Source organism: Clupea harengus, chromosome 10, assembly GCF_900700415.2.
Source record: "Clupea harengus chromosome 10, Ch_v2.0.2, whole genome shotgun sequence".
In the NCBI taxonomy this organism is placed as follows: domain Eukaryota; kingdom Metazoa; phylum Chordata; class Actinopteri; order Clupeiformes; family Clupeidae; genus Clupea; species Clupea harengus.
Window position 1 is genome coordinate 7,475,329 of NC_045161.1, and position 20,017 is coordinate 7,495,345.

At 46.9% G+C, this 20,017-nt stretch overlaps 1 protein-coding gene across 1 annotated transcript in view; it reads left to right on the forward strand.

The window, feature by feature from the left end:
- The window catches only part of prdm5 (PR domain containing 5), a 47,426-nt gene that overhangs the window by 19,733 nt on the left and 7,676 nt on the right, over window positions 1-20,017 (forward strand). The window contains exons 13-14 of the mRNA XM_031575173.2: window positions 2,998-3,091; window positions 14,603-14,688. Of these exons, the coding sequence (XP_031431033.1) occupies window positions 2,998-3,091; window positions 14,603-14,688 (180 nt within the window). The remainder of the gene's footprint in view (window positions 1-2,997; window positions 3,092-14,602; window positions 14,689-20,017) is intronic.

The window sequence follows — 20,017 nt, forward strand, 5'->3', positions numbered from 1 at the left end:
AGTGACTGCATTGTTACAAAAGAGTGTTTAAAAGTGGTTGGGCTTGTTTCATGTGGGTTGATACTGAAGTGGTTTTATGTGAGGGAGATAGGGAAGAAGACGTGGGGGCCCAGTACGACCTCCTCCCGTGAGAGACACGCAGAGTGTCTCCTCTCAGATCCTACAGTGTGACTCAGACTGACTCCAGACCACTACTGAGAGGAATCTCCCTGTCTGCATACCTTCTGTGTGAGTCAGCGCAACAAAAAGTGATAGACAAAAGTAATATTTCTTTTTTTATTATTTTACAGCATAGTACTCACTCAGTTTAGACCATTGATCAAGGCGCCATTCACCCATTTACTGTTCTAAAATAACATCTCTCAGTATAGTGGCAATGGAGATAGGCCTGAAGTGAGAAGGAACGCAATTTCTCTGTCTCTTTCTCTTGTTGCTAACACAGGCTACTGAATCATACCTATAAATTCACATTTCACTCTCCAAGTTCAGTAATGTTGCTTGATTTGGTATCACCAACATCATAAAGTTGTTTTTATGTCAAATACAACTAGAGTCGTTATAATAGTGATAGTGCTGTGCCATGCAAGGATCGCCATCCTCATATAGGTAGCCTATAGTGATATTTATTCAATGACTACATGATGTAGAAGGCCAGAAACATACAACGCCCCTTAGATGCTCTTTATACATTTCCTGTAAAGGCCTTATAATTGTACTTAGGCTCTATGCAGAACCTACACAAATGGCCTACCTACGCCATTATGAGCATTTATACTTGCCTGTCTCACCGGCATTTAAAAAAAAAAAATGTTTTTAACAAATAGACATTGTACAATCTGATCACCCCATCATTGTAACAAAAAATACATCTGAGGTGATTTTCGATGCGTCTGCCACCAGCCAACTATCTAACGTTAACATGTTAGCTTACTTTGGCAAGCTAACTACCCACAAAGTGGACACAAAACATAGCGGTGTGATTGGTTGTTGACTTGTCAATCCTGCTATAACGTCTGCATTAGCAACACACCCTCATGTCGGGCAAGGGGACCAATCACAGTTGCCATTCCTGTGGCATAGATTCTACGTAGAAGTATGAATTGGCCTGAAGTCGTCTAACAATCAAATGTATTATTAGCCTATGTGTTCTGTATAAAAACGTTATTGTAAATTTAAAATGCAACCTCATTATTACAGGGAGATGATGAATCTCCATCCCTGTCATTCACTTTTCACCATCACACACCCTCTCTCTCTGTCCTATGGCTTGCTGGTCACCTGGTATGCATTGATCTTGGAAGCATACAAAGGGAATGAATCAAGGTAGTAGCTGAAACAACTCATCTGATAGTTTCTAAAGTTCAGATTCTTTGAATCTTCGTTTGGTTTATTCACCAGTTGGGATTATTAACTCTGGATATGGAATATTACCTGTGTTTCATGGATGTCTTTGCAATTTCCTGAAAAGGGTTAAATTATCATGAGTCACTCAATTCAAAGAAATGTCGTTGTTGGATCAATACTTTTTTCTCTCGTTCTTCTGTTGGTGGCTTGGACTGTATTGCCAATAAATTCTGACTATTTTGTTATTTTTTGCAACAAAATGCTTTGAAGACAACCTTTGCCTTGTGTTTTTGTTTTATCGATTGATAAATGCACATGCTGCGCATTCTCTTTTCCAAGTGTCAACGGGAAATTTTTCCCCTGAATTCACGTTTCACTTACCTTTCCACTATATTCTACATGAATCATTTCCCTAGTATCTTATGTAGCTTGCTTATTTTTTTTATTTTACATTGTCATTTAGCAGACACTTTTGTCCAAAGCGACATACAAGTGACTTATGACAGCATATGACATCTGCCATGACAAGATTATGACATTGAGATGTTAGTCATAAGCAGTGTTAAAGGAAACTGTTACCAAGGCTACTTACTGGCTCATGTTGTAGCGAACTAATCTCTTCAAATCTTAAAGTTGGTACTTCAATGAGAGGCAGACGACCGAATGCAATGAACTGAAGTTTATTCAATCATGCAGACTTCCATCCAATTTGAGCAGTGGTCCATGGAGCATCTCTTGTCAAAAATCAGTGCCCTTACTTTTTATACTACGATTTCCGTCACTATGGTTTTCCAATCCAAAACTAAACACTTATCAAAGTTGAGTTGAATATTCAGCTCACTTATTGCAGAAAAACATTTCAAGACAATGGCAACTTGTAAGAGCAGGTGTGTGTCCTTGTCTATGTTTCTAAGACCCCGTTTACAACTTTTTGGGAAGTTTCGCCTGTCATTGACCCCTCCATGAATGCTTGGCTGTCCCCAACAGCCTGCACCTGTAAGCTTGTTTTTGAAAACAGGCCTTTCTGCTTGACCTTACAAGACCCTCATCTTTGTACACAGGGCTTTTGGCCTGACCCTACATGTCACTTGTTTTTTTTTGCAAAACTGCTTCATGTTCACAACACCACTGTATTACAACCATTGTATTTTTCTACACTTTCATGCATGTTTATTAGGACCATAGGACTTTATGTTAAATTATGTGAAGACCACATGGTTACATTTCGAAAAAGGAAGTGGCAGAATGCCAGCCCTCCCTCAAAATGAATTCCATGAAACGACTACCTTTTTGATCAGCACACCCAAATGAGGCATCTGTCCACCTTGGAAGATCTGTGCGCATGTTATGAAATTTCCAAATGAATGTGCGCTAGTAATCAAATTAGCTTCATGCTCTTCTTTGCTAATCTATTAAATTAAGGCCCTGAGTAATTTGTTGTGTTATTGGAGATACAGTACACTATTTAGTTTCTATCTATGCTACCAAATGTAGCAAATGTAAAGATGTCTCACTGGGTAAGTATGAATGTAAAAATAAACATTTGATTTAAAATGTGTACCCATTCTGGGTTGAATCTTTGACCTACTATTGGTCTGTGATATCAAAACTGGAGGGAGGTGTAACTCTCTTGATTTAATGTTCCCACTACAGACCCACACAGGAGAGAAGGAGAAGATCTGCCCGTACTGCGGTCAAAAGTTTGCCAGCAATGGTACCCTGAGGGTCCACATCCGCAGTCACACAGGTCAGTGTCACACACCCTCAGGTGATGGTCTTACCTACTGCAAGGTCACCTTAGGCAAACACCACCCCTTGCTAAATGGTTCCCTCCACATTAAAAATCCTTACACTACACAGTGCTTATACTGCTGCAAACTGACTGAGGTAAGTAATACTGTAATACTGGTCAGTTTACATCGCATTATAGTTTCAGCAACAAAACAAGGTTTATTATGTTTGGGTTTACACCCAGGCCGTGAAGGGGAATTACTTTAAAGCTTCCCAGGGGTAAATCCTTATTAAGGGTGTGAGAGACCATGAACGTGACCGTTATTACAGAGGAGGTATGGGACCTCTGCAGGGACATACAGAGCTGTGGGGAACTCACAGCGTCTGACAGGCTGACAGAGAGCGGATGTTCATTAAACTGCCTTTAAAGTGGAGAGCCACACATTCCGACTGGTCTCCCTGCCAACGAACTGCAGTGCATGGCTGGCTGACAAAAGTCTCTATCTTTCTGTCTCACTTTCTCTGTCACATTCTTTTTCTGTCTCCCTTCCCCCCCTTTCTCTCTTTCTCTCTCTCTGACAAACACACACATATGCACACACACTCTTTGCTACTTTTTTGTTATTCAATTTTGTAATACTTTCTTTTGCTGTCATTGCCTTTTCCTCACACACTTCCTTTACACCTTCTCTTCCGCTCTCTCTCTCTCCCTCTTTCTCTCTCTCTCTTTCTCCCTCTTTCTCTCTCTCTCTTTCTCCCCCTCTCTCTCTCTCTCTCCCTCTCTCTCTCTCTCTCTCTCTCTCTCTCTCTCTCCCCCTCTCTCTCTCTCTGCTGTTTAGTATGCCTCCCAGTCTCTCCAATGAGACAGATCGACTCTCCTCACCAGAACTGTAATCCACTCAGGTTGTTTACATGGCTCAGATACATCATCGGCACAAATCTGCTCTGTCCAGCTTCCTCCTCCAGACAGTTGTGATTTCCTTCCCCTCCTCCCTCCTTCCAACTCCTCCTTCAATCCCTTAATCTTCCGAATGTGTCTACTGTTTAACAGCTTAAGTGCTAAAGATTTCCTCCCCAAAGATGCTTTCCTGCCATCAAATCCCAACGCAAACATCACCAGCAACCCGCTCATGCCTGCCTGCATTCCCATCACAAACACTGCTCAAGTCATCACCCTTTCTTTCATTCTTTTTTTTCTTTCTGCCTTTCCTTCTCGTTGGTATTACATTGGTCTTTTTTTTTAGTGCTGCTCTGAGGAATGTGTTTGTTGTCCTTCACGAGCGTTCTCTCGCCGTTGTCTTGTTGGTTTACAGCCCTGGAGCGGGGGCCCATTGTCTGCTCCTGGACGGACAGGGCCCCGGCCATCATTAACGCAGGCTCCCTCAGTCGGTCGTAAATTCTCACATACATTTCAGTGCCAGTCTGTGTGTGTGTGTGTGTGTGTGTGTGTGGGTGCGTGTTTGTGTGTGTGTGTGTGTACGTGTGTGGCCATGAGAAAGTGTATATGTATATGTGTTAGAAAGAGCGTGTGTGAATGTGTGAAAGAGATAATGTATGGTCGTGTATGTGTCTGCATGTGTGGCGGGGGTTGTGTTTCTGCATGTGTGTGTGTGTGTGTGTGTGTGTGTGTGTGTGTGTGATGGTGTGTCTCTCTGTGTGTGTGTGTGTGTGTGTGTTGTGTGTGTGTGTGTGTGTGTGTGATGGTGTGTCTCTCTCTGTGTGTGTGTTTGTGTGTTGTGTATGTGTGTGTGTGTGTGTGCGTGCGCGTAAGTGCCAGTGTATAGGGCCCAGCCTGATTGTATTTATTCAGAGCAACAAAGCCGAGGGGCCACGGGGATGGCCGAAGGAGGGGTGGGAGTGGAGGAGACACCTCAAAGAAAGAAAAGAGCGGAGAGGGAGAAAAGAGAGAGAGGGAGGGAGAAAAGAGAGAGAGAGTGAGAGAGAAAAAAGAGAATCGGGAGTAGAAAATTGGAGCACTCCAAGCAACATGACCCCTGGGCCCGACAGCCTGTAAACCTGTCCTCTTCCTCTATGGCCCTCGCTGTCCCGTACTTTTATTGGCCTCCGTGCTTATTCTCTTTCACTCATTAAGGGAAAGCATGGCGTGTTTACTCTTACATGCCTTACCCCTTTAAGATTCCCCTCCATTAACTCTCCCCATTCAGCACTTCTTTTGTCAGAAGGTATGGAAATATTGTTCCATTGGGGTGTTAGTATATACTTTTTCTCTCCGAACTACGCTATAGACTATTCTCTTCTCTTATCCATGCATTATGCCTGACAATAATGGTTCACAACAAAAGTGTAGAGCCACTACCATAGTGAGCTGTTTCTGTGGTGAGTGGACTAGTGCATCCCTTGTCCACCAGTGCTTAATGTAGCCAGTGTGAGCAGTAGAGGTGTTGCACACAGGGTTTGTGGTTCATGGGGTCAGCGGCCCCGAGTGTCATTCTCAGGCTCCCTGTGTCCTCCGTCTGCCGAAGTGATTTAGGAGTGTTTGTCAGAGGCCACAGAATGTTTGTCTCGGGTCTTTGGGGATTAACACTGAGACAACACCCCTGGATTAGGGGGAGAACACAGGCTCATCCCCTGTCTTACACGCCATTCATCTCTTCACACACACACATACACTGACACACACACACACACTGACACACACACACCCACTGACACACACACACACACACACATACACACACACACACACACACACACACACACACACACACACACACACACACACACTGACACACACATACACACACATACACACACACGTACACTGACACGCACACACACACACATAGACACACACACACACCCACAACGGAGGGGAAGCCCCATGTGATGACAGCTCCTTGCTGGGGGTTGGAGGTTGTTCCTCTGGGCCGTTTATTCACCCTGGGTGGTGGAGGAGTCCCATCCTGAGAGGAATTTACCTGTGAAAATAAACTAAATATGCCTAACTATGCTGGGAGAAAAGTGACCGCTCTACTACTTGAAAGAGGGCCGGTGAGCAGGAGTCCAGGAGTCACTGGTTCCACCACGGCATCTCTGGCCGCCGCCGTCACGTCACGCAGCCTCCTCTACCGTCACGCACAAGCTATGGTTGGACTCAAAGACACAGAAAGAGAGAGAGAGAGAACACTTAAATTACAGAACAAAGACACACAGACAACTGGGGAGTGACTCTTTGAAGAGCAAGGGGCATGGTTGGGGTTGGGGAAGGGGTGTTTTTTTCCCGTAAGGGAAAGTCTTAAGTGAAAGAGCCCCTCGAGCTAACGTGAGCTTGTCAGTGTCAATGCAAGCTCTGTCTGTAAATGCATGTAGGTCAGATGGAATATGTGTCATAATTTTAATAGCATGTGTGTGTGCTTGTGTGAGTGAGTGCTTGTGTGCGTGTGAATGTGTGTGTCTGTGTATGTGCGTGTGCGTGTGTGTGTGTGTTTGTGAGAGAGTGCTTGTGCATGTGTGTGTGTGCATGGATGGGGGGGGGGAGGAGGTAAAGGAAACATTTACAAAATGCAGTCACTGAATGTCCCCTCTTACGTCATGTGTAAAGTCAGAGTTTGGCGGAGACATAGCTACAGTTGATTCAAAGTGCTGTTTTTTTTTTATTTGATTTAACTTTGACAAAAAGTCTTTTATAACGCGGATGTGTTTGTGCCAAACAGAGTTTACATATGACTGTGTTCAATAGGTTTAAATGTGTGTGTGTGTGTGTGTGTGTGAGTGTTTGTGTATATGTGCACTTTATCTGTGTTACAGTAATGGCTGTTTGCGTGAGTGTTTAATTACCTGCCAGTTATTTTTAAGCAACACTCAAGGGTGAAAATAAACAAAACAGACTTCAATAGGAATTCAACACCAAATGAAACACAATCCATTGGCATTAACAACAAAAAAACCTTATGGGGTTTTATATTTTATTGTCTTTTTTTTTAACTATTTGACCAATGGAATCTTTGCAGAGTATCACTTTCAAGCCATTGTGTCAAAATCAATAATTATTAAACCTCTGTGAGATCACAGATATGAAATTCCATCCAGTGCCAGAGCCCCATAGTCCTGAGGAGTGTGTGTGTGTGTGTGTCTGTGTGTGTGTGTGTGTGTGTGTGTGTGTGTGTGTGTGTGTGTGTGTGTGTGTGTGTGTGTGTGTGTGTGTTAGGGGAGAGGACATACGTTACCAGCGGAGGGGAAAGTGAGGAGAGCATCGGCCCATCTTCCCAGATGTCTTGTGTTTGCCTGTGAGCAGTAGAGCAGGATGCAGCGCGGCACGTCTCGTAGACGGAGGGCGGCGGGTAATTCTTGGGGACGTCTTCGCTGTTGGAGACCTGTGTCCTCACAGTAGTGAAGTGAGCCGCAGCGCACAGATATGACAGGATTCAGACTCAGGCCACATGCACATCTGGCAGTCTTCCGAAAGCCTGTGATCTCTTTTGTATGTGTATGTGTGTGTGCGTGTGTGTGTGCGTGTGTGTGTGTGTGTGTGTGTGTGTGCGTGTGTGTGTGTGTCTTTCTCTCTCACACTCCGTCTCTCTCTGTCTCTTTCTGTCTGTGTCTGTTTGTGTGTTTCTGTGTCTTCTAAAGCCAGTAAAGGACCATAACGAGTATAAGTAATATAGTTTACAATAGTCCAATATGTTCTGTATTTACTGTCTGAACCTCAGTAGGTTGTTTATTATTGCAATATAACAGTAAGCCAAAGGACAGAAATAAATGGACAGAATGTAGTTGTCTGTGTTGTTGCTGTAGTTGGCAATGGATGATCTGGTTGCACATTGTAGGAGGTCTATCCTTGATGATGTACCCTTTTGTTGGTATAATACTGTTAGGAGGAGGAGGAGGAGGAGGAGGAGGAGTGTGTGTGTGTGTGTGTGTGTGTGTGTGTGTGTGTGTGTGTGTGTGTGTGTGTGTGTGCGCGCGTGTGTGTGCGTGCATGTGTGTGTGTAGAGGTGTAAAGCCTCTGTCACACGGGCTGAGCATTTGGCACAGAAACCGAATCCGCTGCGGCCGAGCCAGGGCCATAATGAAAAGGTCAAGTGTAAAGTTGTTGGGCGTTTCTGAGGCTGATCAAAGGCAATCGCTTATCGGCTAAAGCAGATCGATATCACATTACCTCGCTGCCATCCCCCTCGGCACGCAGTCACAGATTCGCGGAGATCTGGGGGGGTTGTGGAGGGGTGGTGCAGTATCTGGCTGGAGCGAAGGAAGCTAGGAATTAATTTCTGATGGACAGCGCTAATGTCTTTCAGACCGGGCCCTAGAGCTACAAAGCACTCTCCCTAACATGAACAAACGATAGGCGGGCAAAGCATGCGACGAGTGCGGCCATCTGTTCTCCAGACACACACATACAATCACACACACACGCATAAACCCACAGACACACACACTCAGATACACACAAATGCGCACTCACACTCACTCACACGCACACACACACACACACACACTCACACGGACACAGATACGCACTCACACACACACACACACACACACTCACACGGACACAGATACACACACACACACACACACACACTCACACTCACACGGGGACACACACACACACACACACACACTCACACGGACACAGATACGCACTCACACACACACACCACACACACACACACACACACACACACACACACACACACACTCACACGGACACAGATACGCACACACACACACACACACACTCACACACACACTCACACGGACACAGATACACACTCACACACACACGCACACACACACACACACACACACACACACACACACACACACACACACACACACACACATACTCACAGCATGAGGGGTGCCAAACGGATCGATTAGCAGACGGGGGTGTGAGGAGCCTCAGGGGAGCGGCTCAGGAGAGGGAGAAGGGGCAGGAGACAGCCAGGGTCACACCGAGACGGTGTCCCATTTCAGGACACCCCTAAATCAGTCACCCCTCACACCCCGGCTCTCCCCTCCCTCCCCCGACACCAAACATCAGGCTTCTCACATGCTAATCCCCTAGCGGTTTCATTAAATCAAAATAACATTGCGATGCGATCCAATTAGAATGGCATTCGACCGAAAACTGCAGAACGACGCTCACATGAATCACGGCAAACGAGGCTCTGGAAATAGACGTGTCCGCTTTCTCCCCGTGTTTGGACAGAGTTCATGAATATTTCATTAAGGATGTTAGCTGCGCTGATGTTTTCAGAGGAGATACCGTGGAGTGGCTGCTTTGAATCTCTTGGTCAAGAGGCTCTCTCTCTCTCTGTCTGCCTCTCTCTCTCTCTGTCTCTCTCTCTCTCTCTCTCTCTCTTGAAGCAGAGAGTGTGGGCCAGATGTTGTTAAAGTGTAAGCGGAGAGAATATGTTTCAGACATTTAAAGTCTTTTTTACTTGCATACGCTTGTTTGTCTGTGCAGTCAAGCACACACACACACACACACACACACACACACTGGCTCTAGCGTCTTTTTCACATTCACACTCAGGCCTTGCAGACTAAGAAGGATCCACTCCAGCCCCCGAAGTTCTCCATCATGACGCGCTGGTCGCCCGACTTCCCTAATGCCTTCTGCAGAATCCCTTTTAGGCTGAGAGCAAAGACACCAGCTAAAACTCGATACCTCTCTCTCTCTCTACATGAAAGACAGATTCCCGCTGCCATCTGAAAGGATTGCGTCTGTGAATCAGATTCTGCTGTTTGTCAACAATGACGCTCCCCAAGGCGCAGAGCAGGCCAGGCCAGGCTGGTGGCGGCGGCGGCGCTCGGGAAGAGATTTTCCGCCATTGTGCGCTTGCAGAATCACTTAGTGTTGTCTTCTCCTTCTGGCTCTCATCATCTCAATCTACTGTATCAACTTTCCCTCTTTACCCTCATTTTCTCTCTCTCTCTCTCGCTCTCTCTCTCTCTCTCTCTTTCAAATTAAAGAGGGATACACGTTCCTGGCATTGGACACGTCCCATTGGACCCATCCCTGGCATGCAGGCAGTCCATGGTCATGGAGGATCCTTAGAGCAGCAGGCACACTTCAGTCAGGCTGCAAGAGTGGCAGAGACCACACCAGATATTTGAACAAGATGTGCCTAGGTTCTTAAGGTTCATAGGGTCTTCCCATTTATCCATCTTTCTCTCTCTCTCTCTCTCTCTCTCTGTCTCTTGCTTTCTCTCTTCTCCCCTCTATCTCTTCATCACTGCGAGCCGGACATAAAGTGCTCCCAGGCCAACATCCTGGTGAGGAATGCATCTATGGCCTCAGTGTGGTTCTCAGTCTTCCCCTCCAGGCATTTCAACCATTTAATATTACAGGTCTGATGGTATGTAAATTTAAGGGAGGTGGCTTTTTAGAAGTGAAAATCAATGTAGGACACTTGATTGAAGGTCTGGACTGCAGTGGGAGGGAAGCTAAGTGGCATGTGTAAGTCTTCCCTCTGTACTTTTGGTACAGGAAGGTGGTTTGAAAGAGCCCTAAGTAGAGCCTTAAGTAATCTTTGGGTAGGAGGAGACCGATAGATTAATGACTGAATGTCTGTGTGTGGCACTGGCTTCTTGAGTTTCTTGAACTTCACACAGAACCTTGGGAAGATCGTATTGCCTCCGCAGAGCTCGATGTATTGATGTAGTGCTAAGGGGAATGCGTCTGATGCTTCAGTGGACTGAGGTGGTGCTAATTGCTAATTTCTAAGTCTAATTGGGTAGATGGAAGGAAAGCATTGCTGACGATAAATCAAGGGGTTGTTGGCGAAGTCATCAGATGGCGTTGTCGAAGTTATCAAATGGCATCGTGGAGGTCCTCAAATGGTTTTGTAATAGAGGCAGTGCTGATGTGGGTCTTGTTCTGGTTCAACGGCCACCGGTCTGTGGAAATCTTTATATCGGCTGGAGGTGTGGCACTTGATTAGTTAACGGTTTTAATTGATGAAGTGCGTTTAAGCAGAAACAGCCATGGCGTACCAGTACGACTCACTTGAGTAACTTTGGAGAAGTTTGGGGCGAAAACACTTCTAGCACTTTTACTGGACTGGGACAAGAAAGGTCAGTAGGCAATAAAACCACATCACGGGTTTCATCAAAGTTTTTGAGCGAGTGGACCTCGTGTGGCTTTTATTTAACAGTGGGGCCTTTGTGCGTCAGCAAATAGTTTTCTTTAAAGAATGCTTGCCATTTGCTCGTGTCACACTTTGAACCAAATACCCAAATATATCCCTTGATACCAAAACCACCAAAGCCTGAACCACGAATGCAGAGTACTTAAAAAGATCAACACGGAAGGAAATAACACGGTAGCCTTCCATATAGTACACACACACACACACGTGTGGGTGTTTTGGGTTATAAACTCACCTTTGAGTCTGTAAGGCAGCATTCAGTTAATGAGCATCTATGCACGTTAAATCCCCCAGAAACACAGCTAATTAACCTTATTACTGAGAGGGCAAAAACATCTCCCTCATCAATCTCTTTGCTTATCTAATTAAACTGCTCACTTTTTTTCCCCTTGCTCACCAGTTAGTCGCTTAAGAGATTACGCCACAACAAAGTGAGCCGGGGATTAGGTTTTTGCACCATAAGGACATACTCATGGAATCGCTGGTACACACACACACACACACACACACACACACACACATAGACAATGCATGCAAGCAGCAGTTGGCATGTCTCTAAAGACTGCCGTTTATTGAGTTATGATTCGCTGTTTCACGTCCCTCCGTGGAGCTGCTCTATTTACCAGGCGCATTAGTTATTCCAAAGGGAGTTGTTCTTCGTCCAAAAAGCCCTTATTTCATTCCCACAGAAAACGCAGCAAATTAGACTATGCCTTTGTTTCATTGGCTCGCCTCTCCTCGTGGTTCCCTGCTCGCGAATGCATAGCCCCGGCAAGGTTTTATTCAGCCCAGGCTTTTTCCATATTTTTTCCCAGCTTTAGGAATTATGTCGAACAAACCTCAATCTGAGGGTTTCCATCAGGACATCGGTGGCTTTGAAAATAAGCATTAGCGTGCTTTATATAGGAATGGCAGAAATGGCTTCCGTAAGGAGCTTGGAAATATCATGGAACGCCTATAAACCGATGAGATATCTGTGCTCCTGTTGCTTTCTATACTAGGGGCTTCAGAGTTCTGTATTACAGGCCATTAAGGTCTGATATCACTCTTATTACATAACATTAGCGGTTATACACCAACCAGTTTAAACACCACTTTACCCAGGAAACACGCTACATTGTGGTACATTGATGATATGGGTTATGTTGTATTGGAACAGATCTCCTCAACCCTGCTCCTGGAGTCTGTCTCCTCTGCATGTTTATTATCTGCATATTTGTAAAGCACTTTGAATTACCATTGTGCATGAAGTGTGCTCTATAAATAGACTTGCCTTGCCTGTCTTTCCCTGACTGAACTCATCAGTGGCACTCCTGGCTGGCTGAGCAAACCTGAGTTAGCGAACCGATTGTAATCCGATTGTAATCACCCCGATTCCTATGGCACCTCTCAGGAGGCTACCTGGTGAGGTGTTCTTGTTGGACAGCCCATGATGGCTCAGTTTCAGTGGCAGCCCGGCAGCTCTTTGGAGGCACGTGCCGGCGATATTAAAGTGTGACTTAGAGCCTCCGTTCCCCCTCTGCGGATCCAAGGCTCCCGTTGCGCTGCAGGCCGTCTCTTAGCCAAGTCCCCCCCCCCACCACCACCCAAAAAAAAACCCTAATCAGGCCTGCCGTGCATATCTGTGCCGAGAATCAGCACGGGGGTAAGCAGATCCACCTGTCGGCCCAGCCTCTGACTGACAGCCTGACGCTTCCTGTTGGCTGTGGTTCGGGGCGCGCGCTCCGATACGATCTGCTTCAGTCAGGCGAGCCGGACTTTGATCCATCCCCGGGGCAAAAGCGGAGGGTGGGGGCAGAACCAAGACCGCCTGCCCGCCCGCCCCGAGACGGAGAGAGCAAGGGAGAGAGACAGAGGGAGAGTTTGTGTTGACACTTTGCTGGAAGGGAAACAAATGCGGTTAGTAGGCACTTGTGGAGGGGAAAAAAACAAACAGGCATGCACCGAGGACACTGAGACGATTCAAGCCCTCGGGCCTACTAGCCGTCTCGCGGCAGTTAGCATTACGCAACAGCCTTGCACATGTAACAGATAAAACAGCACAGCCTATCTCATCTAACAAATGAAACAGTACAGCCTATCTAATGTAATAGATGAAGTCCGAATGCATCAGATCCCTACTGTGAAGACCCCAGAGCACTCTCCACCGCAATCACTGGCAGCAGGAGACACATAATCAACTTAAGAACGCAGGGCTATCACAGATAAAGTTATTGATGTCCATTATCACTGATGTAAACATGATACTGCCAACCTCCTTCAGTGTGAATTTGACATTAGCTGCTCTGTGTTGCATATTCCTGTGCTGTAGTGCGGCCGTGTCTCTAGTGAGACAATAAGACCACACAGCAGGCCAAGATGAGCAGGACTCTGTAGAGCTCTCCAGACTCTGAACTGGATCGGAGCACTTAGAACCCTCAGAGATAGTTGTGTCTCTGGGTAGGATGAAGGTGTTTGGAGCAGCGTGCTGTGTTGGATCCTATGGGGTGGCCCGGGGCTGGTCTGCTCACTGCGATAGCCCACAGCCGAGCCAGCGGCGGCAGGGTCTGGTCTGAAATAGATTGCTATTCGTAGGGCTCGTGCGAGAGAACATCACAGCGCTAGTTACAGGGGAGTGTTTACAACCAGATTCCTCCTCATGGCAGGATATCAGAGCCAAGCAGCGGTGGCTGGGAGGGTGGTGGTGGGTGGGGAGTGATGGTAGTGTGTGTGTGTCTGTGTGTGTGTGTGGAGGGGGGGGGTGATGGCTGCTCCTTTGCATGGCAGCGTATCAGAGACGGCGGTCGACTGGAAACAGAGATCTTTGATCTGGCTCTGCATGTGGCCGGAGCTGAGAAGAAAAAAAGATGTTTTTTTTTTTTTTTTTTTTTTTTCTTTCCTTTCCCTCCTTCTTCTCGTTTTTCTTTTCCTCCTCCTGCTTCATGCCTCTAATTCCTGGCAGCTCAGATCTGCTCTGTTTGAAGATTAGCACGGCCAGTGCTGTAAGGAGCGTTACATAGAGTTAGTGGAGACATCAAATGTGTGTGTGTGTGTGTGTTTATGTGTGTCTGTGTGTGTGTGTGCGTTTGTGTGTGCATGCATATGTCTGTGTATATGGACGTGGATGAATGTTTGTGTGTGTGTGTGTGTGTTTGTGTTGACTGGCGGTACACCATCTTTATATAATCGTGTTGTGTGTGACTGCATGTGTGTGACTGTGGCCTGTAGATGTGTTTCTGCAGTGCGGGGAGAATGCATGTCTTTTCCCGCCTGTGTCTGTTGGTGATTGTTTCTAGAATGTGTTGGTGAGTGCATACATGTGTTGTTAATTGTGTGTTTGTTGTGTGAATGCACATCTGCGCACATGCACTGCTGATTGTGTGAATGATGAATTGCTGTTCTCTGATGCGTTGGGTTCTTCATTTCTGCAGGAGAGAGGCCATACCAGTGCCCTTACTGTGACAAGGCCTTCAGCAAGAATGATGGACTGAAGATGCACATCCGCACACACACTCGGGTATGTGTATCTCTCTCTCTCTCTCTCTCTCTCTCTCTCTCCCTCTCTCTCTCTCTCTCTCTCACACTCTCTCTCTCTCCCTCCCTCCCTCTCTCTCTCTCTCTCTCTCACACTCTCTCTCTCTCTCTCCCTCCCTCTCTCTCTCTTTCTCTCTCTCTCTCTCTCTCTCTCTCTCTCTCTCTCTCTCTCTTTCTTTCTCTCTCTGTTGTATGCATTTCTGATGTTAGTATAATGCTACCCGTATGGAGCTGGTTTTTATTTGTTCTCTTTCTCTCACCACTACCTCTCCCACCCTGACACCTTCACTTTTGAGTAAGTGTGTGTGTGTGTGTGTGTGTGTGTGTGTGTGTGTGTGTGTGTGTGTATTGTGTTGGTGTGCGTTTGTGCTTGTGGTGTGTGTGTGTATATGTGTGTAAATATGTGTGTGTGTGAGTGTGTGTGTGTATGTGTGTTATACATGTGTGAATGCTTGTGCATCTGTGTGTATGTGTGAAACTCGCTCTAAAGGCCAAAGGGAATAGCGGAGGTATTATGGAACTGTTTTACTGACGGATGTTTTTACCCTCTGAAGCAGCTGGCCATTAGGAAATGCCTGCTGACCACAGAAAGAGTTATGATGCATTCAATATGTCATCTAAAAATCAGAAAAATCACTTATTTTATGTGCGTCCGGTAAAAATATGTCCACATAAAACTGCTACCGTCTAAAGAGGCCGGTGCGTGCCTGTGGTGTCCTGTGTATTAGTGACTGTGTGTTTGTGTGTTTGTGTGTGTGTGTGTGTGTGTGTGTGTGTGTGTGTGTGTGTGTGTGTGCATGTTTAAGAGAGAGAAAAAGAGGGAGGAGTAAAGAGTGTATGAGAGAGTGGTAAAGTGGTTTCACAGGTGTGTGTATATAAGTGAGTGTGTGCAGGAGCCAGGTGTGTGAAAATGCTTATCTTCACTGGCTATGCTTCAGTGGGCCTGATTGCTTGAACTCTCTCAAAGCAAAGTAAACATAGCTATAGTGTTTCTGTCACCTTTGAGTATGTGAAAATGTCAACACACAGTCACTCACTCACTCACTCACACACACACACACACTGATACACACACACACACACACACACTTTAAAAGATCAGTTTTGTCCTTCTCAGGCTCATATAAAAGAACATAGTGAACCAGAGGTAATATCAGGACACCACCCTGCCTGATCTGTACTGTTTCAGAGGCAGTGTCATTGCCTTGCCCATGTCACAGGGACATTATCGCCCTGCCTAATGTTACAATGACTCAGCATAATTAGTCCATTTCGCTCAACATTTTCAAACTCATTTTCCACTATTGGCCTGAAGACTGAATGTAAGGGAACAAAAAAACGAGCCAAGGTTATATGGAAAAGCCCTGAAGTTACAGGTTTCTGACATAAGTCATTAGACAATGTCATTAGTTACTACAGTCAGGCAATGTCATTCATCAGGCCCTGCCATTAGTGATTAGTCTGGCATTACTGTAATCATGAAGTGTTAAGGTGTCTGTGTGGGGGTGTTTGTCTGGAGCGAAGGGGCCCTAATGCGGGGTGACTGTGACGTTAGGATGGAAAATGCCGGGGCAGAGGGGTGTGGTGTGGGGGCCATGAGGTCATTCCCAGAAAAGCCTCTCGGCTCCGGCCCCTGCAGTACTCACCAGTGCAAGCTCACTCACGCCGGCACCTACTCGGACTTTTCCATGAGAGGTGTGTGTGTGTGTGTGTGTGTGTGTGTGTGTGTGTGTGTCTGTGTGTGTGCATGAGGGGTGTGTATATGTGCGTATGTGTGAGTGTGTTTTGTCTTTCTGTGTTTGCGTGTATGGGCCTTTCTGTGTGTGTGTGTGTGTGTGTGTGTGTATGTGTGTGTGTGTGTGTGTGAGAGAGAGAGAGACTGTCTGTGTGTGTACCCTATTTTGGTTGGTAAATGTTGCAGTGCATGAGAGCTTGCTTCCAGCACATTCACACACGGATGAGGAGAACTTGTGCATGTCCTTCATCTGCTCACTCAAGAACTTTATTCTGTGAAGCGAGGCGCAGCACCCCCCACCCCCCCCCCCAACACCCCCCCCCCACAGCTGCATGAGTAACCCAGTGTCTGTCACCCGGCACCCATTCATCGGCATTAACGAGAGGCGTTTGTGGCGGCCATATTTACAGCGCAACGCTCCACTGAAAAGAGTAAACATCTTAAATCAAAAGCTCCTTAGCTGGAACTCGTCTTCTCTTTCTTGTGTGATTTACTCGAACAGACGGCACGGCGACATCCGCGCTAATCTCTCGTTCTCGTGAGCGGCCTGTGGCAAGGCGGACATTGTTAATGGCAGCGTTACGGTGCTGGGGCCCCCCTTTGTCTGCTGGCCAAGTTTGTTGTGATCTTGGTGTTCTGCTGTTCCCTGAGTGCTTACAAACAGCAGAGACTGGAGAGTGTGTGTGTGTGTGTGTGTGTGTGAGTGTGTGTGTAGATCAGGGCATGTGTTTGTGTGTGTCTCTGTGTGTAAGTATTTGTCTTTGGTGGTTGCTGGGATGCATGTGTGTGTGTGTGTGTGTGTGTGTGTGTGTGTGTGTGCGTGGGTGTGGGTGTGCATATGTGTGTGTGTGTGTGATGAAGTCACTACCCCAAGGCAGTCCAGGCAGCTTTGCCTCTGCTGATCCATGTCACCGAACTGAGCTAGCTTGCGTTCGTGTTCGCGTTCGTGTTTGTGCCTGCACGCCGGTCACCATGCACACACCCACGGCGTGCACACTTACTCAGCGAGGTACTGACAGTTTGTTGACTCCGTTAATCCAGTTTTCTTTTCCTTTTTTTTTTGTTCTGGAGTGTGAAACGATTGATGAAAGAATTATGTACTTGTGTAAAAGGACACTGTTTCAGAGATGCACTCCATACTTTGGTGCTTGTTTTTTTTCTGCCTAATTGGCCTGAATGTGTGTGTGTGTGTGTGTGTGTGTAATCAGGTCCTATTGGTCCACTTTATGAGTGGTCAGGGGGGTGATATTTAAAGATGCCAGCGCTGTGACTATTTTAGTTTACTCCAGTCAGTCAGAACACACCTCATCACACACACACATACACACATACACACACACACTCACATGCACACAAACTTACACACATGCACACATACACAAACAGCCAGGGGTCGGAGGTTAAACTGTGCGAGGGCTGGAAAAGGGTCAGAGGAGAAACAGCTGCAGGAGAGCCTGGCTCAACCTGTACAGATGTTACTGCTCCACAGGGTCACACACACACACACACACACACACACACACACACACACACACACACACACACACACACACAGGATCACTGAAATGCATTATGGGCGCCTCTCACTCTGACTCACACACTCTCTATCTCACACACACACCACACACACACACACACACACACACACACACACACACACACACACAGGATCACTGAAATGCATTATGGGCGCCTCTCACTCTGACACACACGCACGCACAGAGGGTCACTGCAATGCATTGTGGGATGGCTCTCTGCCTGTGCTCATGGGGCCGTGCACCTCTGACCCCCTCGGCCCTCGTCGTTCCTGCGTGTCACGGGAGAGTTACTGTAGCCAAGTGGCTTTATAGGAGCGGAGGTCCTCGTTAAACTCGTTAAACCGGTCCGTTCCATTCCGCCACAGAGGTTTCCCCAACAACGGGGACGATGACACGTTACTGTGTCGGGACGCCAAGTTGGAGAGACGCACGCACAAGAGAACACATGCATGCAACAACACACCCAGTCTTGCTCACACGCACACGCACACACACACACACACACACACAGTCACAAGCACATGTGCGTGCACACACACACACACACATATACACACAGACGCGCATACACATACATCTACTAACACACACTTTAAAATCACCCCACCCTCATACACACACACACACACACACATGCCCTTAACCCCTAATCCCTCACTCATACTTTCTCTCTCTCACACACACACACACACACACACACACACACACATACACAAACACACACCCACATACTTATACTAACACATACTTTAACATTACCCCACCCTCACACACACAGACACAGATATATACACTACCACATGCTCTCATCCCCCAGTCCCTCCCACATTCTCTCTCTTTCTCTCACTCTCTCTCTCTCTCACACACACACACACACACACACACACACACACACACACACACACACACACACACACACACACACACACACACACTGACTCAGTCACACACACACACACACACACACACACACACACACACACACACACACACACACTGACTCAGTCACACACACACACACACACACACTGACTCAGTCACACACACACACACACACACACACACACACACACACACACACACACACACACACACACACACGCACTGACTCAGTCACACTCTCACACTTAAGAAGCTTGATCTTCACCTCGCCTATCATGCGTGGCAGGCCACTCCTCACTCCGCCCACCAGATAGCTCCTTTCCCAGGATCCTCACTTCCTGCTTCCACCCTGTTCCCATGACAACGGAGAGCCCAAAAGTGGGCCAAGCCCTCGCTATCAGGCCCTGGTGTCAGAGGTACCCTCCCATAGGCCAACATGCGGAGGGCAAACCAGTGACTGCTCTCCCACTATCTCTGCCCCTTTTATTTTTACTTTCTGATGTGCAGCTTTCATGTGTCATGGCTGGTTTCCCCTCATTCTGACTCTCTCTATCACACACACACACACACACACACACACACACAACACACACACACACCTCCTTGCTCTCTTGCCCCCCCCCCCCACACACACACACACACAAACCCTTTATATACTCATTCTCTCTCTTTCACATTCACACACTCACACATACTTTTTCTCTGTCTTTTTGTGGTCACACACACACACACACACACACCAAACCACGCGGCTAATCCTAACACACAAAATCACCTAAGTGCCTAAATGTCTAAAACAGTCAGAGAGGAATGGAGTTATAAGCCTCCCAGCACACCCACCCTCTCTCACACACACACACACACACACACACACACACACACACACACACACACACACACACACACACAACATTTCATTCAGCTCCCACCCACCCAGTCACCGTCAGGCTGACACCCAGGCCTAATCTCTATTTACCCAGCGCTGGCCATTGAGAAGCAGATCCCACATCCTCATCCACCTCGAGCAGAGAGCCAGAGAGCCAGAGAGCCAGAGAGCCAGGGGCCCCTGCAGCCTGAGAGGAAGCCGCATTTGGCAGGAGTGATGAGGTGTGGAGAGGGGAGCCCCGGAGCCCTGATACTGGCCAGCAGCACTACCG